Source organism: Odocoileus virginianus, chromosome 17, assembly GCF_023699985.2.
Source record: "Odocoileus virginianus isolate 20LAN1187 ecotype Illinois chromosome 17, Ovbor_1.2, whole genome shotgun sequence".
NCBI classification, from domain to species: Eukaryota; Metazoa; Chordata; class Mammalia; order Artiodactyla; family Cervidae; genus Odocoileus; species Odocoileus virginianus.
The window spans coordinates 45067612-45088175 of NC_069690.1; the positions used below are offsets into that span (position 1 = coordinate 45067612).

A 20564-nucleotide genomic window follows, 5' to 3' on the forward strand; every position below is an offset into this window, starting at 1 on the left:
CAGGATTCTAAACTAAGAAGTCTGGCTCCAAAATCTGCGCTTTCGGCCACTACATTATGCTGTTGTTTGGTGAAGAAAGCAGTGGGTGGGCTTCTGTGTATTCAGGCAAACAAGCGGACAAAAAGGGATAAACCAGTAACAGAAGCGAGCTGAAGGAAAACATCCGGATCCAGGCGCTCAGCGTCCCCTGGTGACCTTTCTCTCCGGAAGCGCTTGCGGCCCTCTAGCGCGAGTACGCATGCGCGGCGCCGGGGTCGCTTTGGGTCGCGCGCGAAGCCGAGACGCGAGGGAAGGTTCCGCCTCCAGGACAGAAAGGCGCCTGCGCCGTCTGGGCTCTGGTCGGGATACGCATTCTCGCTTCCTCCCTCCCTCGCCTGCGCGCGCGGGTGGGCGTGGGAGGAGGCGGGGAACACAGAAGGAGAGCGAGGGGGCGGGTGTCGCGGGAGGGAAGGAACGAACCGGAGAGCGTCGTTCTGAGAGGAGTGAAGGCGGCAAAATGGCGGACCGCTTCTCCCGCTTCAACGAGGACCGAGACTTTCAGGTAAACACGGGCGTCGCCGAGGTCCGGGGAAGGCGCTGGCCGAACCAGAACCTCCTCATTCCCCACTCCCAGTTCTCTTTCTCTCGGGGCTCTGCTGTGGCTTCCGAACCTGCTCCCTTTTCTCCCGCCTCCGATTCCTCTAGGGGCCTCCGGGTTTGAGGCGAGGCCGCATCTTTTCTCACTCTATATCTTACGTCTTTACCTCAGGCCGCTGGGTTTGCGGCCTCGTCTTGTTTGGTCCGCGGCTTTGGGAGCCCCAGCCTGGCCGCTGGGTGGGGTGGCTGTGCTGCCCTCGGGTGTGCCCAGCGTGTGCGGGCGCTGGGCTGGCTCCCAGGGGAAAGCGGGGCGGAGGGGGGGGGCGGGGTGGGAGGTTTGGGGGCGAGTGTTGCTGAGACTGGGGCTCCTAAACCCCTGGATTTTGCTCGCACGGCTCTAAATGGGGTCCTTCTCCCTCTTTGCTCACTGTAACAAATCGCTTTCATTGTCTGTTTTTCCATTTCCTCACCCGGAAAAAGGGGGCTTTAGTTATCAGACGCCTCCATGGTTAGTCAAACATTTGAGATTTCCCTCAGCGTAAATGTTGCTGTTGTCATTACGTCGTTAAATGGGCTTGGAAAAAACAGTAAGTTACAGGAGGATGGTCGCTGTAAGCTTAGCCCCAAATCCTACCTTGAGAGCTTTGTAAAAAGCATCATGATAATGGACTTTACAAGCAGGTGATGACTGCTACCAACAGCTTGATTTTTCTTTCTTCAGTTGCAAACGTTTTATGGAAAAATGTCCTTGCCGTGGCCAGCATGATTGAGGAAAAAATTAAGGCCAAATTAGAACAACACGTCTTTCGGCTGTTTCGAGTACCTTCCTGTTGAGCATTGTTACCGCAGAAATCTCAGCGACTAAAAGGGATTTAGTAGAAATGGGCTATTTCTAGGGTAAAGGACGTCCTTAGTCTCAAAGAAACCCCAGCATTACTACCGCAGACCCTGGCAACAGCAGTTTAGGTCAAGGGATGAACGTCCGAACTCAAGTTATTATCCCGCTGCAGCTCTTTCTCAAAGTTACATAGGAATACTCTAGATAGGTTTAGGAAGGCAGTTTGAAGGTTTTGAATTCCCCTGGATGTTTGGTTTGGTAACTAAACAGGTAAAGCATTGAAGGCAACAATGTAACAATCTAGCACCTAGAACGCTGAAGAGAAGTTTTGCCAACAGACGATCCTAAGGCTGCTGAAAAGCCTTGTGATCATGCGCCTGCTGAATAGCTGCAGCACAATACAGGTTCTCAAGGTGTTTAAGGATAGAATGCAGGTCCTGGGAAGTTTAAAGTAGTTCTTATTAGCTATTTGATCCTTGGGAAAGGTGAAGTTTTTTCGTTTGTTTTTTAGGGAGCACTATAAAATAATACTAGGCTGCAAAATGGGGTTTTATTGGTAGTTTTTAAGGAAACGTTGATAATTAAAATCTAGTGCTTTTCAGAGAGAATTTGAAAGTCACTTAAATTTGAAAATAGATAATACGGACAAATAAGTTTTGTGGGAAAATGTTAACCACAGGATGTCAGCAGTGTTGAACAGGCAGGATTTTCAGGACCTTAAAAGATTTGAAAACGAGAGCAGAAGATGAATGCAGTCACCTGAATAAATTGAGGAAAACTCCTTTTTCAAGTAAAATGACTTTCTCTTCTCATGCTTTAGTTGTGTATATGATGTGCTTTTGGTTGCTTGGTAGGCCTTTGAAGACATTACCTATGTTTTACCTACTGCTTCTATATTGGTACAGCCAATTTCTGCTGTATTGTGTCAGCCAGGTAAATGTCCCAGCATTATGGATAAATAGGATATTAGTAATAAAAACCTATTAGACAATTACAGGATGTTAGAACTTCTGTAAATTATTGTGCTAACATTTTTTTAAATTATTCGTTTTAAAATATTTTAAGTACTATTTTTTCTGGGCGTTTCAGTAAAGGGGAAAATGTAGTTGAATTTTCATTAATGGTGTCATTTGATTTAAAGTTATTGGAGAGAAAACGCCCTAGGAAACCCCTGCATATAGCATATCTGAAACATTGTTCAAGGTCAGGTTATTCAAAATTAACTTGGCCTTTTAAGGCTTTAAGTGATAAATGAGGTGAAGCTACTGAGTGCTCTTGAAAACAAATCCAAAGTAGGTTTCCAGATACAGTACATAGATCCTGTTTCTTTAAACAGATCTAGCAGTGGAAATTTTTCTGTGCACCTTCTCTGGTAAGTTCTAGATGACTATCATTTTCTTTGCCTTTAATTTGGCAAGAGAATTTAGAGTTGTAGAATTTCATTCTTTACCAATTTACCATTAGGTGCAAATTTGGGGGCGTTTAAGTGTTGTCTCTTGAATGTAGTATGGAGTCAGAGGAGGCTTCACTATTAGATTTTGTGAACACTTAAAAGTTTCAAAGGTGTTTTATATAATATAGAGAGGAGCCTAATTGGCATATTACTTGAAGCACTTATGAATATAAAGAGTAATCATTATTATCAGGGACATGTTTGAAAACATTTGATAACTTTGTTTTAATGATAAACAGGTACTATTCTGTGGACTTTATATGTCTTGTCTCCTCATCTTCCAGTAACTCTATGAGGTGCGTAGTGTTACTCTTAGACTTTCAAATGAGGCAGCTCAGGTAAGATAGTTAAATAACTTGGCCAAGTATCCGCAGCTGGGAATGGCAGAAGCAGGATTTAGACTCCTGCTTTTTGACTTTTGAACCTGTGCTCATGACCAGTAACTTTACTGGCCATTGTATATTTTATATAACTGTAACTGAGTCATCAAATATGGGGGATAAACTTATAGGTCACAGAGAATAACAGAGGTTTCAGAGAGGTGATAAAATTACAGTTTCTACTCTGTTGCAGATTGTCCAGATCTGTTTCTTGTTGGTCTCCCAAGGGCTTCTAGGGAGGCTTCTGACAGTGATAAGTTACCCTTTGTCATAGAGGATATATTGTTAACTCTTAGTTCTGACATTATTTTAAAATACCCTCTTTAAGTGGTGTTTTATCTTTGGAAATCTTTGTGGTTTGGGCTCATGTATTTATTTTTAAAAGGTTTTAAGAGTTTTAACTACTTCTTTAAGAATCTGACCTCAATTTCTGAATGAGACATGACTTCTGCCTACATTTACCAGATTAAGGCATATTTGTTCACAGATTGAAATGTTACAGAAAGTAGTGGAAAATAGCATGATATAATTTGCAAATACAGATATATTTTCAACACTCTGAATTCCAAGTTCACCAAAGAAAGTATTTTTTTGTACTGTGATGTTCAGCGATGAGGTATATATACACACTGCTTAGCATTTAGTGGTTGCGCAGCTATTAATGATGATGCAGCTGAATGTTAGTGAGGAAATGTTCTTTAGCTTATGTGCTTGCAGAGGACTGGTGATTTTGAGTAGCTTCTCATTTCCTCTTGTTCTGAATGCATTCTGCCTGAGATTGCTAATGAAAAGGAGCTACAGTAATAGATCAGTGAGTGATAAAGTAATGAAAAAAACTATCTTAAAGGTCATAATAAAAGTGTAAAAATTACCCAAGAACTTTCTGTAACATATATAGTAATCATAGTGGTACACAGCAATAAGCTGTATTACTTTTATGTAGTATGTTTCTTATCTTTCATATGTGACACCAGGATGTGACTTTCAGATAATTCTTAATTGAGACCATTGTCAGGAGGTTTACAGTTTTAAAATATTTAGGTCATAGAAGTATATTAATATATTTTCTATGTGGGACTGTGTAATACAGTTGGCATTCTAATGCAGACATGCCAGAGATCACACATGGGCAAATGTTCTAACCTCTGTTTCCTATCATCTGAAAGATACCACTAGCTGTGAAAATCATTGTCAGCTTTGCTTAGAATATTGAAACTTACACAAAATCATTACTGTTTTGATTCCCATACACATGATGATAGGTGGAAAGGACTGGAATCAAGGCTGTACAAACTTCAGTGTACTCATGATGAATTGGTATGGTTATTAGCAAATGCACAATTACTGGTTAGTATATTCTCAAGGGATTAAGAGTGACCAAAGTCAAGTCAACATAAAGGAAGTCTCCCTGCTTGTGATTTGAAGGGTACAGGGTATATATTTAAGGCAAAAGGCATTTAAAAACATGAGACATATTAAGAAATAACATTTCTTAATGTTATTTCTCTTCTTAATAAGAGACATTGATTATAACCTGCCTCGAAGGGAGGATGGGGTTGGCAAGAACTGTGATCATAGGGCTTCATTTGATGGCAGCCTTACTTACTTCATTTTAAAGTAGGTATGGAAGACCAAGAAGAAAGAGACCTGGATAAATATATCATTAGGCTGAGTGCCAATAAAATTATGGAAAAATAAGTGTTCCTGGTGTAGTCCTTCCTTTTATTCTGTATGTGTCACAAAATTCTCATTAAAGTACTGCTAGAGATTTTTTTATCACATTTTCTCAAGTCTGTTTATAAGTTGAATAACCAGAACTATGTTTGTGACTTAAAACAATTTTAAAAGCATATATAACTGGCTACCTCTATTGTGCTGCTTCATCGCTGGGATAATTTACATATCAATTCAATCTATTTGGATAACATGATAAAATGAATAAAGGACAGTTTGTTTTCTTGATGTGGTCAAGATTACCATTTTCGGAAAAAAAGCAAAAGTTCATGAAATCTTGAACCCCCCCCCCCCCCCCCCAGTAGAGGTTTCACCTTTGCTCTTGTGACTTTAGAAGTTTTAGTATTTTATTAATGAAAATGAATTCCAGTTTGGGGTAGACATCCAGTTCTTGGATTCTGTTAAAATTCCTTCCCTGAAACTGCTTGATCCTTGTATGTCTGGCATTCTCTTTTCATACTAGCATTGCCATTTAGTGCTAAGTGAAAGCTGACTCATGGCAGTTACCAAAGGCAGTACAAATGACCACCACAAATACTGAAAGAAGGCATTGATTTGATATTGCAGTGAATACCAGAAGATGTTGTAATGATTTTCCAGTTATAAAAAGTGAATTGTCCATTTAACTGTGGAAGGCTAACCAGATGTGCTTAATACATATTGTATTAATCAGTGCAAAAATTAAATATGCCAAAGCTGAATATACTGTATTGTTATGCCTATACAAAATGATTTCTTTGAGATTGAACATACACTTAGTATTTTATATCTAATTTAAGAATGTGTGAAAAAAAAGTATAACTAAAGTTACTTTGGCATTGTACACAAGTTAATAGCACGTAATGTTTTAGTAAGTGCCATAGTGAGTAAGAAATTAAAATTTGAGCCCCAGAGTTTCCTGTTATTTGCCTTAATTCTTTTTACCAACAGTGTTAGAGTAGGGTACATCTTGTATTTTGTGTCACTCAAGCGACCAGAAAGTTACCTTTGTAATACTATGTTTACTCTTGCTTCATGAGTTTCCAATTATTTTCCTGATCCTTGCTAAAGCAATTACATTGATTTCAAGGAGGGATTTCAATTTATGTCTCTGTTTATTAGAACTGGAATACAAAATAGCTCTCCAGGTTTAAAGTTGTTATAGAGAAAAGTCATTGATCATGTTTTGTATCTGACATTTTAAATAATGATTGTTGGAAAAGTCAGTATTCCTATCTCATGGTTCATTCGATATTATTTTTCCAGAGCTGATGAGAGAGAGAGGCTTAATTTTTCACCCTTTTTATAGGCAGTACTGATAAAATCAATAAATTATTTTGATACTTTAGGTCTTGACTATAGAAGAAACTAAAGCTGATGCTTGTGGATTATATGCTGTAGTGTCAATAATTTATCTTGTTGCTATGAGTAAAATTATGGAGTATAAAAGGGACAAAAGTAGTTGAAAATCTAATTAATACTACTTTAGGGATTCATCTGCACAAGAAATACAAAAAGGTATATTTACTTCAGAAATATTTTTTAGAATATAAGTTAATTTTTTGAAAAGTTGTTAAAACAGTATTTGAAGTGTTTGTTTTAAGAATAGTATGTATGATTATGTCTCTGGGGGAGTTGATTAGGAAGTGGTGTTTTTCAGGGAGCTATTGTTAAAGCTGGAGAGATACCAAAAGTAAAAACAGTATGTATTATACACAAGACTAACATGATTATCAGGTAAATAGTATTACAGTAAATAAATGCAAAACCCTAAGGGAGAAAGAAAACCCTTAAAGTGGGATGAATAAGTGTGCCTTTAAGAAACATTTAAACTGGGTCTTGAAAGTTGGGTTTGCATCCTTGCAAAGGAAAAGATTGGGAGGCATTCAGCTGGAGAAAATAGCCAGGGTAAAAGTGTAGAGGTGAAACTAGCAGAATTGGTTGTGGTGGGGTTTTTTTTGTTTTTTTTTTAAAGGACAATGAATAAACCATTGGGAACAGGAAAAGGAAAAACTAGGGCTGCAAAAGTTTTATTTTAATGCTGTAAGCAGGCATGTACTAGCTATTTAAGGTGTTAAGCAGGGGAATAGACGTAGGAAGACTGATTTAGATACAGTTGTGTTCGATATGCTACACATACAGTTAAAGCTGTGATGACCGGTCTCTATTAATCAGAATTAATGTGAATGGGGGCAAGGGAGTAGAGTAGAGGGTGTATACAAGGGAATGATTATAATAGTGGGCTATGTGATTTTAAGCTTGGCAGAGAGACAAGTGAGGCCTTTGAGGGTGAAGGGTAGAGAAAGTTGGATCAATGGGTTGTAGGTTCTGATGAGCCTGAAGGATTCTTGGAGTGGAGGTTCTAGAGGAATTGAGTTGGAAAGACAGAAGGTTGTGGCTAGAGAGCACAGTGTTTGAAATAGAGATAACGGAGGAGTTGAAATCATGACCATGAGAGTGAAATGGCTACAGTAGAATGGTGGTCAGGATCAATTTAGGAAAGGAAGTTAGGAAACTGAGGCACCAGGATGTTGTAAAATCATGTAACTTGAATATTAGAATGGTAATATTGTGTATTAGCATACTGTCATGACAGTTTAATAACTTAATAACTGCCCTTGTATTCAGTCTTGTCTAATTCTCCCAGTAATTCAGCAAGGTAAATAGAGTAGGTAGTAAGTCTTTTATAGATGAGGAAACTGAGACTAAATTTAGTATTTGTCTAGTACAGACCTGAGTTTTGAACTTTAATCTTCTGATTTCTTTTGTAGCATTCTTTCTGCTGTTACTTATAGATTGGCCTCTTTGAGGTGATGAGTGTTGGTATCGTCTACATTATGCAAAGCATTGTTACTCTTTAACACTTGGCAACATTTTCTATCAGTTAACTAACTGGTAGGAAATAGTTGGTATGCTTATCGTTAATTTTTCCCCCCCAGGAATATCTCACCTTTATAAGCTTAATTGGTCATTTATGACTTTTTGCCTGCCTTTTTGCAAGAAATTACATTCCATCTCCCAATCATTTATTGAGTTCCTGTTTGTTGGCACAGCATCATAAAATATAAGAAAGGATAAGAAAAGGTTTTTAAAAAATTAGCCTCTTTTTTCATTTATTCCAGTAGAAGAGTAGATGGCAGAGAAGAGTGGTACTTCTACTGGATACTGTCAAAATAAGGTGTCAAAACATATCCATGACCATTATAGCATCAGAAGTTGACTGCTGTGGAAACTATCAGCTCCTGTTTGTTGAATAGTATTAAATGACATGCTGTGTGCCAAGGTGTTTTGGAGATATTTATCTAAGTACCATCCTAGCGAGGTGGTAGTATCCTTCACTTACAGAAAAGAAAACAGGAATTGAGGCCACACAGTAAACTCAGATTTGAACCTTGTTCTCTCCTAAAATATGACTTTTCCTGTAGTTCCTGATTGTTTCAAGAATAAAATCCAAATGCACTAACTTGGCTTTTGAGATTGTTAAGCATCTGGTGCCATTGTAACAGATGTATTTCTTTTCTTGCCCTGTCATTGTCTTGCCATCGTGTAGATTCTGTTTTTATCTGGACCTGCTAGGCTTTTTTGTTGTTTTTGTTTTTGCGTATGCTCCTACTTGTCTGGAATTCTTACACTCATTCTTCAAGACTCAATTTGTTGTGTCTCTGACGTCTTACCTAGGCAGTTAGTTGCTTATTTTCTTTGGTCATATTTCAGTAACAGCACTTTTATTAGTAATAGTAGCAGCTAACAGTACAGAGTGCTCTCTGTTGGGCACTGTTATGCTTATTATCTCATCCCAGTTAGGTAGGTTCTATTTTTATCCCCATTTTATAAATGAAAAACTTACCCACTTCACACAGCTAGTGAGTCAAAGAGATAGCTTTCAAGTAGTTTGGACAAGTCTCAGCCTTTAACCACTGTATTGTTTTTCTCTCTCCTACTGTATACTTTATGGTACTTATTATTTTATTATAATACTTAATAATTTATCTCATCTCCCTGAATGTAGAACTCCTTGAATGCAGATTCTTTCTTGTTTTATTCATTTTTCTAGAATTGGTTCAGGGTCTGGCATCTACAAGTTGCTCAGATACTTGAATGGTTAAGTAGAGGCACATATGTAGGAAGGAAAGACTTTGTAGAGTCTGAGGATTATGTCCATCTTGGGGAATCAACTTCCTGCTGTGCTGTGGATTATCTAGGTTGAGCTGTTCTGTGATATCCTGTAAAGCCAATTGAAGGATATTTCAGGAATGGAGGTTGTCTTATGGAGAGTTGTAATCTCACTTTATTTTATATTGTATATATTATAGCAGTCTTAGTTGTCAGTTTTCTTTTGTGTGACATATTGTATATACACATTATTTTTCTGTGGACTAGTGCAGAATTTTTGTCACACATCTAAATAGACATTTATCATACCAGTGAGTGGTGAAAGAAATAATAAGCATTTATGTGGATCCCACAGGACTTCTTAACTACTGTCTCCATATCTTTTTTTTTTTTTCTTTGTCTCCATATCTTTTGAACGCCTCAGAAATTGTTTCCTGATTTTGCTTGCATTTCTGAAAAAGGTCGATTTCTCCTGTGGGGTTTTTAAAAGTTACTAATTTTTCAGTGTAGTGAGTTTTTGGAAACCAGTCCTTTCTTGGTTTAGTCCAATTATCCACAAAATTTGATATGTCAAACAGATGTACATGTATTTTTAGACGAGGGTGTGATAAGCTCATACCCTTGACTCAGTGTAATGTGTTTTCAGGTTCTTAGATACTTACTGAGACTGCTTAGCCAATTATCTCTCCTACCAAATTACATAGAATTAAATTTAGTAAGTGGATTTATTTTTCTGGGTTACTGACTGGCCTCAACAATGTCTTGAAATAATAATTAATTACCTTTTTTTTTAACTCTTTAAATCTTAAAACCTGTGTAGTAATACTGTAGTGTCATCATCTGGATTTGATAGCTGGTGAAATAGGCCTAAGCCCAGGGAGTGGTTTGGTAATCTGCCTAAGGTTATAGATGGCTCAGCAGGTAAAGAATCTGCCTGCAATGCAGGAGGCAGAAGAGACACAAGTTCAATTCCTGGGTTGGGAAGATCCCCTGGAGAAGGAAAATGGCAACACTCTCCAGTATTTTTGCCTTAAAAAGCCCATGAGCAGAGGGGCCTGGTGGGCTACAGCCCAGGGTCACATAATTGGGCACAACTGAGTGACCACGTACGCACACACACACACACACACACACACACACACACACACACACACACCCCTAGCACATAATTGGGCACAACTGAGTGACCATGTACGCAGACACACACACACACACACACACACACACACACACACACACACACCCCTAGCACATAATTGGGCACAACTGAGTGACCACGTACGCAGACACACACACACACACACACACACACACACCCCTAGCACATAATTGGGCACAACTGAGTGACCACGTACGCACACACACACACACACACCCCTAGCACATAATTGGGCACAACTGAGTGACCACGTACGCAGACACACACACACACACACACACACACACACACACCCCTAGCACATAATTGGGCACAACTGAGTGACCACGTACGCAGACACACACACACACACACACACACACACACACACACACCCCTAGCACATAATTGGGCACAACTGAGTGACCACGTACGCAGACACACACACACACACACACACACACACACACCCCTAGCACATAATTGGGCACAACTGAGTGACCACGTACGCAGACACACACACACACACACACACACACACACCCCTAGCACATAATTGGGCACAACTGAGTGACCACGTACGCAGACACACACACACACACACACACACACACCCCTAGCACAACTGAGTGACCACGTACACACACACACACACACACACACACACCCCTAGCACATAATTGGGCACAACTGAGTGACCACGTACGCAGACACACACACACACACACACACCCCTAGCACAACTGAGTGACCACGTACACACACACACACACACACACACACACACACACACACACACACACACACACACACACACACACCAGCAGACAGTAATGATTTGTTTTCTGGTGTCTCTGACTTCAGAGATCTTTGGCTTTATAGTAATGTACTGAATGAAGGTCATTGGAAATCATACTATATGATGATGAAAACAATAGTGAAGAATTTGGGTTTTTGAGGAATTGACCACAGTGGTGTTTCTAAATTTAAATATAACTTTATTATACTAATAAAATGACATCAGTAATCCCCGAGGATGTTCATTTCCATGTAGCTTGTGGGATCTTAGTTCCCCGACCAGTGATTGAACCTGGGCCCTCAGCAGTGAAAGCCAGGGTCCTGACTACTGGACCACTAAGGGTTTCCCTGAATGTCTGTTACTTTTTGGGTATGTTTTTCATCCTGAGATGTTTTCTTTCTGATTTGAGACTATACTAGAATTAGTTTATTTGGCAGGGGTAAGGGAGAGGGAGACAGATGAATTCTCATTATTTGTTGTCAGAGGAGGATGGGTTTTGTTTATAGGCGAGATATGAAGCTGTTCTGTATGGCTCTATATGCTAAACAAAACCATTTTTAATCCATGGCAGGTGAAAGCAGCATCATTATATGTTTTGAATTTAGAAAGCCCATATTATAAACAAGTATATTATCTGAGTTGTGACGTAGGGCTATGATTAATGTGTCCACTTTGTGACTTTAGACATTCTCTAAGGGGGAAATGGTAAATACAGTAGAAAAGATAAATTTTGATTGCAGAGATTTGGAGCAGAGACAGGAACATCTACAATAGGCAGCTTAATAGCCAGAGCCAAGTGCTAAGATGGGTTTGCATGAGTGGTACAATAAAGCTGACAAAGATAAAACTTTAAACTTGGCTCATACCTAGTTTAGATAGGAAAGCCAGACAATATTTAAATTTTCAGTCTATATAATCCTCCTGTTAATAATGGATTTGATTCAAATTGGGAACTTTGGATATGCCGACTTTTACTATGAGTAATATTTTTTCATCAAAAAAAAAAATTTTTTTTTAGAAATGGTATGAAATTTTAATAACTATAGGAAGATGGAAGAAGTTCACCTCTTCAGGGTCTTAAATATTTTGTTTTGCTATTTGAAATTATGGGTTGTTGGTTGTGATCCTTAAAGAATGGTCCCACGCTTTTATTTCTCATTTTCCGTATTAATTACCATGTAGTTAATTACTGGAAAAGCTGTGGGATCATGTAGATTCCAAAATTAGCACTGCTTAGCAAATAACAAGATTCATTTATATGGATAAATTTAGAGTAACCTTTGTCTCTATTTATATTGAAATGATCACTACAGCTAAATTTGTAATAGAAAATTTCCACCTTTGTTCTGTGCTTGGAAGCAGAATCCTTGACCTGTAAGGAACTAGAGCTACTGTGTACTTCAGTAATAATGCAGGTCAGCCAGGTTCTATTTATTTGTAGTTAAGACCTACCCCAAGTTGATCCTTTTTTGAGAGAAGAGGCAGTTAAAAGAAAGTCAGCTGGCTGTATGTATACGTGGGTGTGCGTTTAAAAGTCTTTGACACATTGTGTGTGTGTCTTGACCTTTTTGAACTTATATTTCTGATCAGCATAAATGAAAAGCTATATTTCACTCTAAAAGATAATATTTAGAAAGAAAGAATTGATTTGGACAATGGAATAACTGTTCAAAGCAGTGATCATTGAAATCAAATTTTAAGAATGCCTTAATATTCACAGGATCTGTGGCTTTTCACCAGGATGACTGTGTGTTTAGTTTATACCTCTTGTCTAGGGGTAATTATGATGAGCACACCCTCTTCTCTCAGTGTGCCCTGGTTTGTATGATACAGTCATCCTAGGTCTAATGGGATTTCAGAGATCTAAATGTGGTTTTGAAAGCAGGGTAAAGCAGAAAAAATGACTTCTCTTCAAATCTCTGTTGAGGCCATCAGATAATCAGATGCTTTGCTGATTATTTTTAGAAAGAAGAATCTTACTAAATTCATCAGAATGACTTGAAAAAAATTTTTGTGGGGGAGAACAGCAAGAAATATTTTCATCAAAAAAAATAACAACAACAAAAAAAGAAATATTTTCATCATCACCACCGCTGCTGCTGCTATAGTTTGTGCCCTGGGAGTTTGAAATCACTTTTTATATTCCACCCTTCTTCATTTTGCTTTTCTAGTACAACATTCAGAAGGGACAGAAGGATTCAGAGTGAAAAGTTAAACCACTTCTTCTCAAAGACAACCACTGTTTAATTATACGTGGATTCTTTCAGAGTTAATATATACAAGCAGTCTCCATTCTACCTTTCCAAAGGTACATTTTTTAGCTCTTTGATTTTTTTCTCATAATATGCTTTCAATAATAATGATAACTAAAAGGTTTTTGTTTTTACTTTTAACTAATTTTAGACCTACAGAATAGTCCCCAAAATAGTGTAGAGGGTTTTGGTATACTACACACTCAAATTCTTCTGCTATAATATTTGTATAATAACCATAACATAATTATCAAAACTAGGAAATTATCATTGGTAAGATAATATTAACTAAACCATAGACCTTATTTGAATTTTACCAGTTTTTCCACTGATGTCCTTTTTCTGTTCCAGGATCCCATCCAAGTCTCCACATTGTTTACATTTAGCTGCTGCTTGGTTGTCTTCTCTCATCTGTAATACATCCTCAGTCTTTCCATGTCTTTTATGATAACTAAATTTTTAAAAATTTATTGGAGTATAGTTGACTTACAGTGTTGTTGGTTTCAAATGTACAGCAAAGTGAGCCAGTTATATATATATATCTCCCTCCACTGTTTTTTTTTTTTAAAGATTTCTTTTCCCATATAGGCCATTGCAAAGTATTGAATAGAGTTCCCTATGCTGTACATCCATCCATCTATACAGCAGGTTATTAGTTATCTGTTTTATATATTGATACTAAGTTTTGACTGTTTATGCTTTCTATAGAGAATATCATTTCAGAATTATGGAGGCAAGGTTATTGTTTTTTTAATCTTTGGGTTTTGTATAGTAGAATACAGTGGCAGGAATATGGGACTAAGAAGCCTTTGTGAATTTGTGACAATCTCTGTATCAGTTTCTGTATCAGTTCTCTTGTTTGTAAAATAGAGATGATAAAAAAAAAAAATCCCCTAAATTCAACTGGTGCCCAAATCCTGTATTGATTATAACAAGAGCTTATTAGGGTAAGGTTTCAGGATTTTATAAAGCTAAAGAAAGCTGTACATGTCTCTGTGTGTGGAATGGTATTGATCCTTCCCAAAACTTTAAAAAATAAACCTTTTATTTTAGAACAGTTTTAGATTTACAGAAAGTTTGCTAAGGTAGTACAGAGTTTCTTTTATACACCATACCTCTCATATACTCTGTGCCTGTTTCCCCCCTTATTAACATCTTACATTAGTACGGCACATTTATTTCTGCATTAATGAATGTCTGTCTAATCACCATGACCATCATGATGAATTTTGCCTTATGCCTTGACCCCTGCCATTTCCCATGAGATTAATACTGTGATTCTTTCCCTTTGTATTTTCTTGATAAGCCTTTACTGATCCATTTGCTATGAACCTTTTGTAATTTCCATGTGTCAGATGTTACCAGCTTCTAATTGGACATTGCCTTGGTACCCAGTCTAGGTTTCTGTCAACAGTATAGCTTCACCCGTTTGCATAGAAAAATGTAAAGTTAAAGCAATTAAAAAGCAAAAAGCAGAAAAAAACCCCCACTAGAACAAAGCAAGTAGTACAAATATAAAAGTGGATATTGTTAAAAGTTCAGGGTACATTGTAACAAAGGAAAAAGTGAAAGTGCTAACTTTATTTCATTTCTTAGAAATAATCATTGTTATCAATTTTACAATTTTGTAGTCAAGTTTTAAAATGAACACATTATTTTGAAGAAATGCCTTGGAAATTTCAACTACGGGTTCACTCAGATTATTAACTTTTTTGTTGTTTACTTTTTAAAAAATACATAGGTTTTATTTTTTAGGTCAATTTTAACTTGAGGTCAGCGTTCAGTTTCCATACATCCATTCCCTCCTTCACATCAACTGTAATCAACAATTCCCACCAGAGTGGTACATTTGTTACAAGAGGTGAACCAGCATTGACACCTAATTACCACCCCAGGTCCTAGTGTATCTTAGGCTTCCCTCTTGGTGCAGTTCTGTAGTTTTGACAAATGTAGTACAATGACATGTATCTGCCATCACAGCATCATAGAGGATAGCTGACTGTCCTAAACCTCTGTGTTCCATCGTTTGTCCCTGTTTTACTTTAAGCCCAACAGTCACACACTGTATGTGTATGTACCTGTAACTGTTGCCATTGTATTGCTTCTTCCAGAGTGTTGCTCACTTGGAGTCAAAATATGTTATCTTTTCACATTGACATCTCTCACTTAGTAATATGTTTTCAGGACTCCTCTGTGTCTTTCTGTGACTTGCTAGCTCATCTTTTTAGTGCTGAATAATATTCTGTTGCATAGATGTATCATGGTCAGTTAATCTGTTCATCTCTTCAGCATCTTGGTTGTTTCCAAATTCTAGCAGTTGTGAATAAAACTACTGTAACTGTCATGTACAAGATTTTGTTTGATGTAAATTTTAAACTCATTTGGATAAATACCAAGGAATTCAATTGCTGGATGGTATGGTAAGAGTATGTTTAGTATTGCAAGAAACTGCAAAACTGTCTTCAGAAGCAGTATTTTGCTTTCCCACCAGCAGTGAGTGAGAATTCCTGTTGCTTCCACATCCTTGCTCGCATTTGATGATGTCAGTATCTTGGATGTTAACTATTCTCATATGTAGTGGCATTTCATTTTAACTTGCAGTTCTCTAATGAAATAAATTGTTGAGCATCTTTTCATATAGTATGCGTTAACATGTATATTTTCTTTGGTGAGGTGTAAGTTTAGATCTTTTGCCCATTTTTAAATTGAGTTGTTTGTTTTCTTATTGTTTGAGTTCTTTGTGTATTTTAGATAACAGCTGTTTGTCCAATGTGGTTTTTTGCAATATTTTCTCCTGATTTGTGGCTTATCCTCTTATTCTCTTGACAGTGACTTTCACAGAGCAGAAGTTTTACATTTTAATAAAGTCCTTAGCAATTATTTTTTTTATGCATCATGCCTTTTGTGTACTGTGCTGTGCTAAGTCACTTCAGTCATGTCCGACTGTGACCCTGTGGACCATAGCATGCCAGGCTCCTGTCTATAGGATTGATTCTCCAGGCAAGAATACTGGAATGGGTTGCCATTTCCTCCTCTAGGGAATCTTCCCTACCCAGGGATCAAACCCATGTCTCCTGCATTGGCAAGTGGGTTCCTTACCACTAGTGCCACCTGGGAAGTCCCATGCCTTTTGGTATTGTATCTGAAAAGTCAGCACCAAACCCAGGGTCGCTTAGTTTATTTATTGCTTGCTTTTACTAGATTTTCATGTCATTATATTTATTTTGGTGTAGATGAAAAATGTTTTATGCTTTACCACTAGGGATTATTAGCTTTGTGGTTAACATTTTACTTTTGATAGTAATTAGGTGTTTGTAGTGGCAAATTTTAAATGTCAGTTTTTTTTTTCCCCTGTAGGATACGTTTAATTCACTTTAAATCTGCAAATTCATAGAATTTTAGGCCAAGAAATGACATGAGTGTCTAGTTCATTTTGTAAATTAGTACAGAGTGGATGAAAACTATAACATTTGTATGAGGCCAAATAGCAAGATAGTGATAAAAACAGGACGCTAATTGTTTGGTTTATTATGGCAAATCAGATACTCAGAATGTTGAGAAGTGATCTCTCTCAATTCTCTTAAGTTAGTTATGATAATTTGTAGGATATTTCTTTTCAGGCTGTTTAAATTCAAGTGCTATCACTAAAGTCAGCAGATACTTAAAAAAAAAAAAAAAACAACTAAAAACTTTAGATGTTGGTTGGGAGAAGGCAATGGCAACCCACTCCAGTTCTCTTGCCTGGAAAATCTCATGGACAGAGGAACCTGGTGGGCTGCAGTCCATGGGGTCGCTAAGAGTCGGACATGACTGAGCGACTTCACTTTCACTTTTCACTTTCATGCATTGGAGAAGGAAATGGCAACCCACTCCAGTATTCTTGCCTGGAGAATCCCAGGGATGGGGGAGCCCACTGGGCTGCTGTCTGTGGGGTTGCACAGAGTCAGACACGACTGAAGCGACTTAGCAGCATCAGATGTTGGTTAGTTTTTTTTTTTCCCAGAAATATTTGCCAGCTCCTGTCACATTTACATAACATTGCTTGTTTAATTTTTGTCCACATAGTTTCACACAATCTTTGTGAGTTCTTCCCTCCCATTTAACTTCAAGTTAATATACTTTTACATAGTTTTAAAACTTTTAAATGACTCCCTAATTGCATTAATAAAATAGAATTAAACTCTTCCCCTGTTGGACATTGGTCTCTACTTTTTAAAACAAAAGAGAAATGCTGCAGTATCATCTGCATTTTAAATTTGTAATAGCTGTGGAAAATGTGATATTCTTCTCTCAGTGTTCCCCCCATTACCTTTTACTTCTGGGAGAAAAACTCCCAAAGTAACACAGCATAATACGTAACTGTGTATTTTTGAATCAACACCATTTAAAATTTCTGGGGAAATATTTTAAAATTTAAAGTGATGTTGATTCGAAAATACATACAGTTTTCATTTTAAATATTCAGAGATAAAACACAAAGTGATTGTGATTTCTATTAGGATATTTGAGTATTGGGTAGTTAAGTATAAAATTCAAAAGAAAAAAGCATGTGCAGTTAAAAATGGCCTCCGTCTCATCTTTTGTCTCTTAAACAGTTAGGTTTCTGAGTTAACTTCTAGAATCAACCAGTTTTTAGGGGGCTGAAAAAACAACTAGTTGGTGTTTTCCTTTAGTTTTGCTTTTTTCGGAATGCTATGTAAATAGGATCAGGTAACTTCTTCAGCATGACTTCTTTCACGTAGCATAATGTGTTTGAAATTCATACATATGTTGCTTATATGAGTAGTTTATTCCTTTTATTGCTGAATATTTGTCCATGTGTGGGTGTACTATAGTTTTTAAATTCCTTTCCCAGTTGAGGGACATTTGAGTAATTTCCAAACATTAACAGGCAGGTTTTGCTTGAACATAAGTTTTTCGTTTTACTTGTGTGAATACCTAGTGACAGTATTGATGAGTTATTTGGATAAGTGTGTGTAAAGAAACTGCCAGACTATTTTCTTAAGTGGCTGTACAATTTTACATTCCTACCAACAAACTTTTGCCTACTTTAGAACTAGGTTTTCTTAATATTGTGTTTTGTGACTTCTTTATATATTTTGGATACAAATCTTTTGAGATTTGTGAATATTTTCTCTCAATTTTTCAATTTTTTCTTTTGTAAGTTGTGCTTTTAGGGTTGTATCTTAAATCCTTGTCTCACCCAAGGTCTAATTTTAGGTCTGTGATACTTTTTTTGAGTTATATTTTTATTATGGTGTACAGTGTGGATTGAGACTTTTTTGCATATGAGTACCTAGTTCTAGCGCCATATATTGAAAATACTTATTTCTCTAGTTGTTTTTGAACCTTTGTTGAAGGTCAGTTAATCGGTTGTCCTAAGTTAAAGATTTAGCTGCTTTAAAAAATAGTAGCCAACTATTGAAATTATTCTTTTATAATTAAATTATATCAAGCTATAGAGTAAAAGGACCCACTCAATGAACATGAGTTTGAGTAAACTCCGGGAGTTTGTGATGGACAGGGAGGCCTGGCGTGCTGCAGTCTATGGGGTCGCAAAGAGTCAGACACATCTGAGTGACTGAACTGACTGACTGACAGAGTAAAAGAGTATTATGAAATTTGGCCGGACATTGGTGTCCTATGGGCTTCCCTTGTAGCTCAGCTGGTAAAGAATCCGCCTGCAATGTGGGAGACTGTGTTCGATCCCTGGGTTGGGAAGATACCCTGGAGGAGGGAAAACTACACACTCCAGTATTCTGGCCTGGAGAATTGCATGGACTTTATAGTCCGTGGGGACGCAAAGAGTTGAACACAACTGAGCGACTGTCACTTTCACTTTGGTGTCCTATACTGTGAGATTTGGGTTAATCTAGTTTATCCGAATATTTATTATTTAGTAATTTAGATGTAGTTTGCAGTTAACAACTTTTAAGTAGCTGTTAAACTTAAAAAATAAATTTATTTATTTATTTATTTTTGCCTGTGCTGAGTCTTTGTTCGTGCGCAGTTTTCTCTAGTTGCTGTGTGTGGGCTTTAGTAGTTGTGGTGCTTGGGCTCAGTAGTTGTGGTTCCTAGGCTTACTTGCTCTGCAGCATGTGAGGTCTTCCCAGATCAGGGATCAGACCTGTGTCTTCTGCATTGGCAGGTGGATTCCTTACCAGTGAACCACCAAGGAAACCCCAACTATTAAACTTTTAAATGCTAGAGTAGAAGTTAAATGCCAAGAGGCAGGTGTTACTTTAAAGAGACCATTGGACGAAATATTGGAAATTAAGACAGACTGAAGATTAATGGCTATTTTTTTTTACATTATTTGTTGATGGTGGTTTTTTCTTCTTTTTTTGATGGTTGTTTTTTCATCATTCTGGGAAGGGAGAGTGGTAGTGTTCGTTGCTTAGTCGTGTCCTACTCTTTGTGACCCCATGGACTGTATGTAGCCTACCAGGCTCCTTCGTCCATGGGATTCTCCAGTCAAGAATAGTGGAGTGGGTTGCCATTCCCTTCTCAAGGGGATCTTTCCAACCCAGGAGTCGAAAGCAGGTCTCCTGCATCGCAGGCGGATCCTTTTACCATCTGAGCCCCATTGCTCTTAAATCCTGTTCCATTTTTAAGATTAGCTTTTATCTTTGGAAACCCCACTCCTATCCTATTACTCCTTTCTTCTTTCGGATAGACTCTGCCATACAGTTTTCTTATCTTTAACCTGGTAAAAACAAATAACATAACATTTTTCATTTTAATTAAAGCGCATAGTCCAGTGGCGTTAAATACATGGCCAGTGTTACACAGCCGTTATCACCACTGTCTAGGTCAGAACTTTTCGTCACCACGAGACCCATTCTAGTCCTTAAGGACTTCACAGTCTGGGGAGGAAACAGGCGGCCTAATGTTTACCATGTGGCGTGGCCGGTTACACGTCAGAGCTTGCTGTAATTAAGCTGTATTCGTTCAGCTAAAATTTTACTTTGAAAGAGCAAAGGAATTTTTGGTTAGGTTAACATCCAGGTTGTCCTACCACTCCATACCTGAATTAAATTTAGGCTAGACTGAAATCTTTAGTTTTTTTGGCTTAAATAAATTCAGGACGCACAAATCCTTGTGCCCTCTACTTTGTAAGATCATTTGAGGAATAGCTCTATTTGGGATGGTGAAAGAATTTGCCTGCAGTGCAGGAGACCCAGTTACTTTGTAACAAGAAGGAAACTGAAAAATTGATACTCTGATTTAAAGCTAAATTATGAACTCTTCCTTTTCTCATGGAGCAGAAAAAAACAGAATTAGAACTTTCTAGTTATCTGT

The 20564-nt window shown here is 37.7% G+C and overlaps 1 protein-coding gene across 8 annotated transcripts in view; it reads left to right on the plus strand.

Moving 5' to 3' along the window:
- The first annotated feature begins 300 nt into the window (after window positions 1-300).
- GPATCH8 (G-patch domain containing 8) overlaps window positions 301-20564 on the plus strand; it is an 89520-nt gene continuing 69256 nt past the window's right edge. For 5 of the 8 annotated variants that reach the window (XM_070479660.1, XM_070479661.1, XM_070479659.1 and 2 more), the window contains exons 1-2: window positions 301-541; window positions 13182-13318. Coding sequence is in view for 2 of the 8 variants with exons in the window: in XM_070479658.1 (XP_070335759.1) it covers window positions 497-541 (45 nt within the window). In the remaining 6 variants the exon portion in view is untranslated. Of the gene's footprint in view, window positions 542-13181; window positions 13319-20564 lie in introns of those variants that run through there. The other 3 variants (XM_070479658.1, XM_020873480.2, XM_070479664.1) reach the window with 3 other exon arrangements.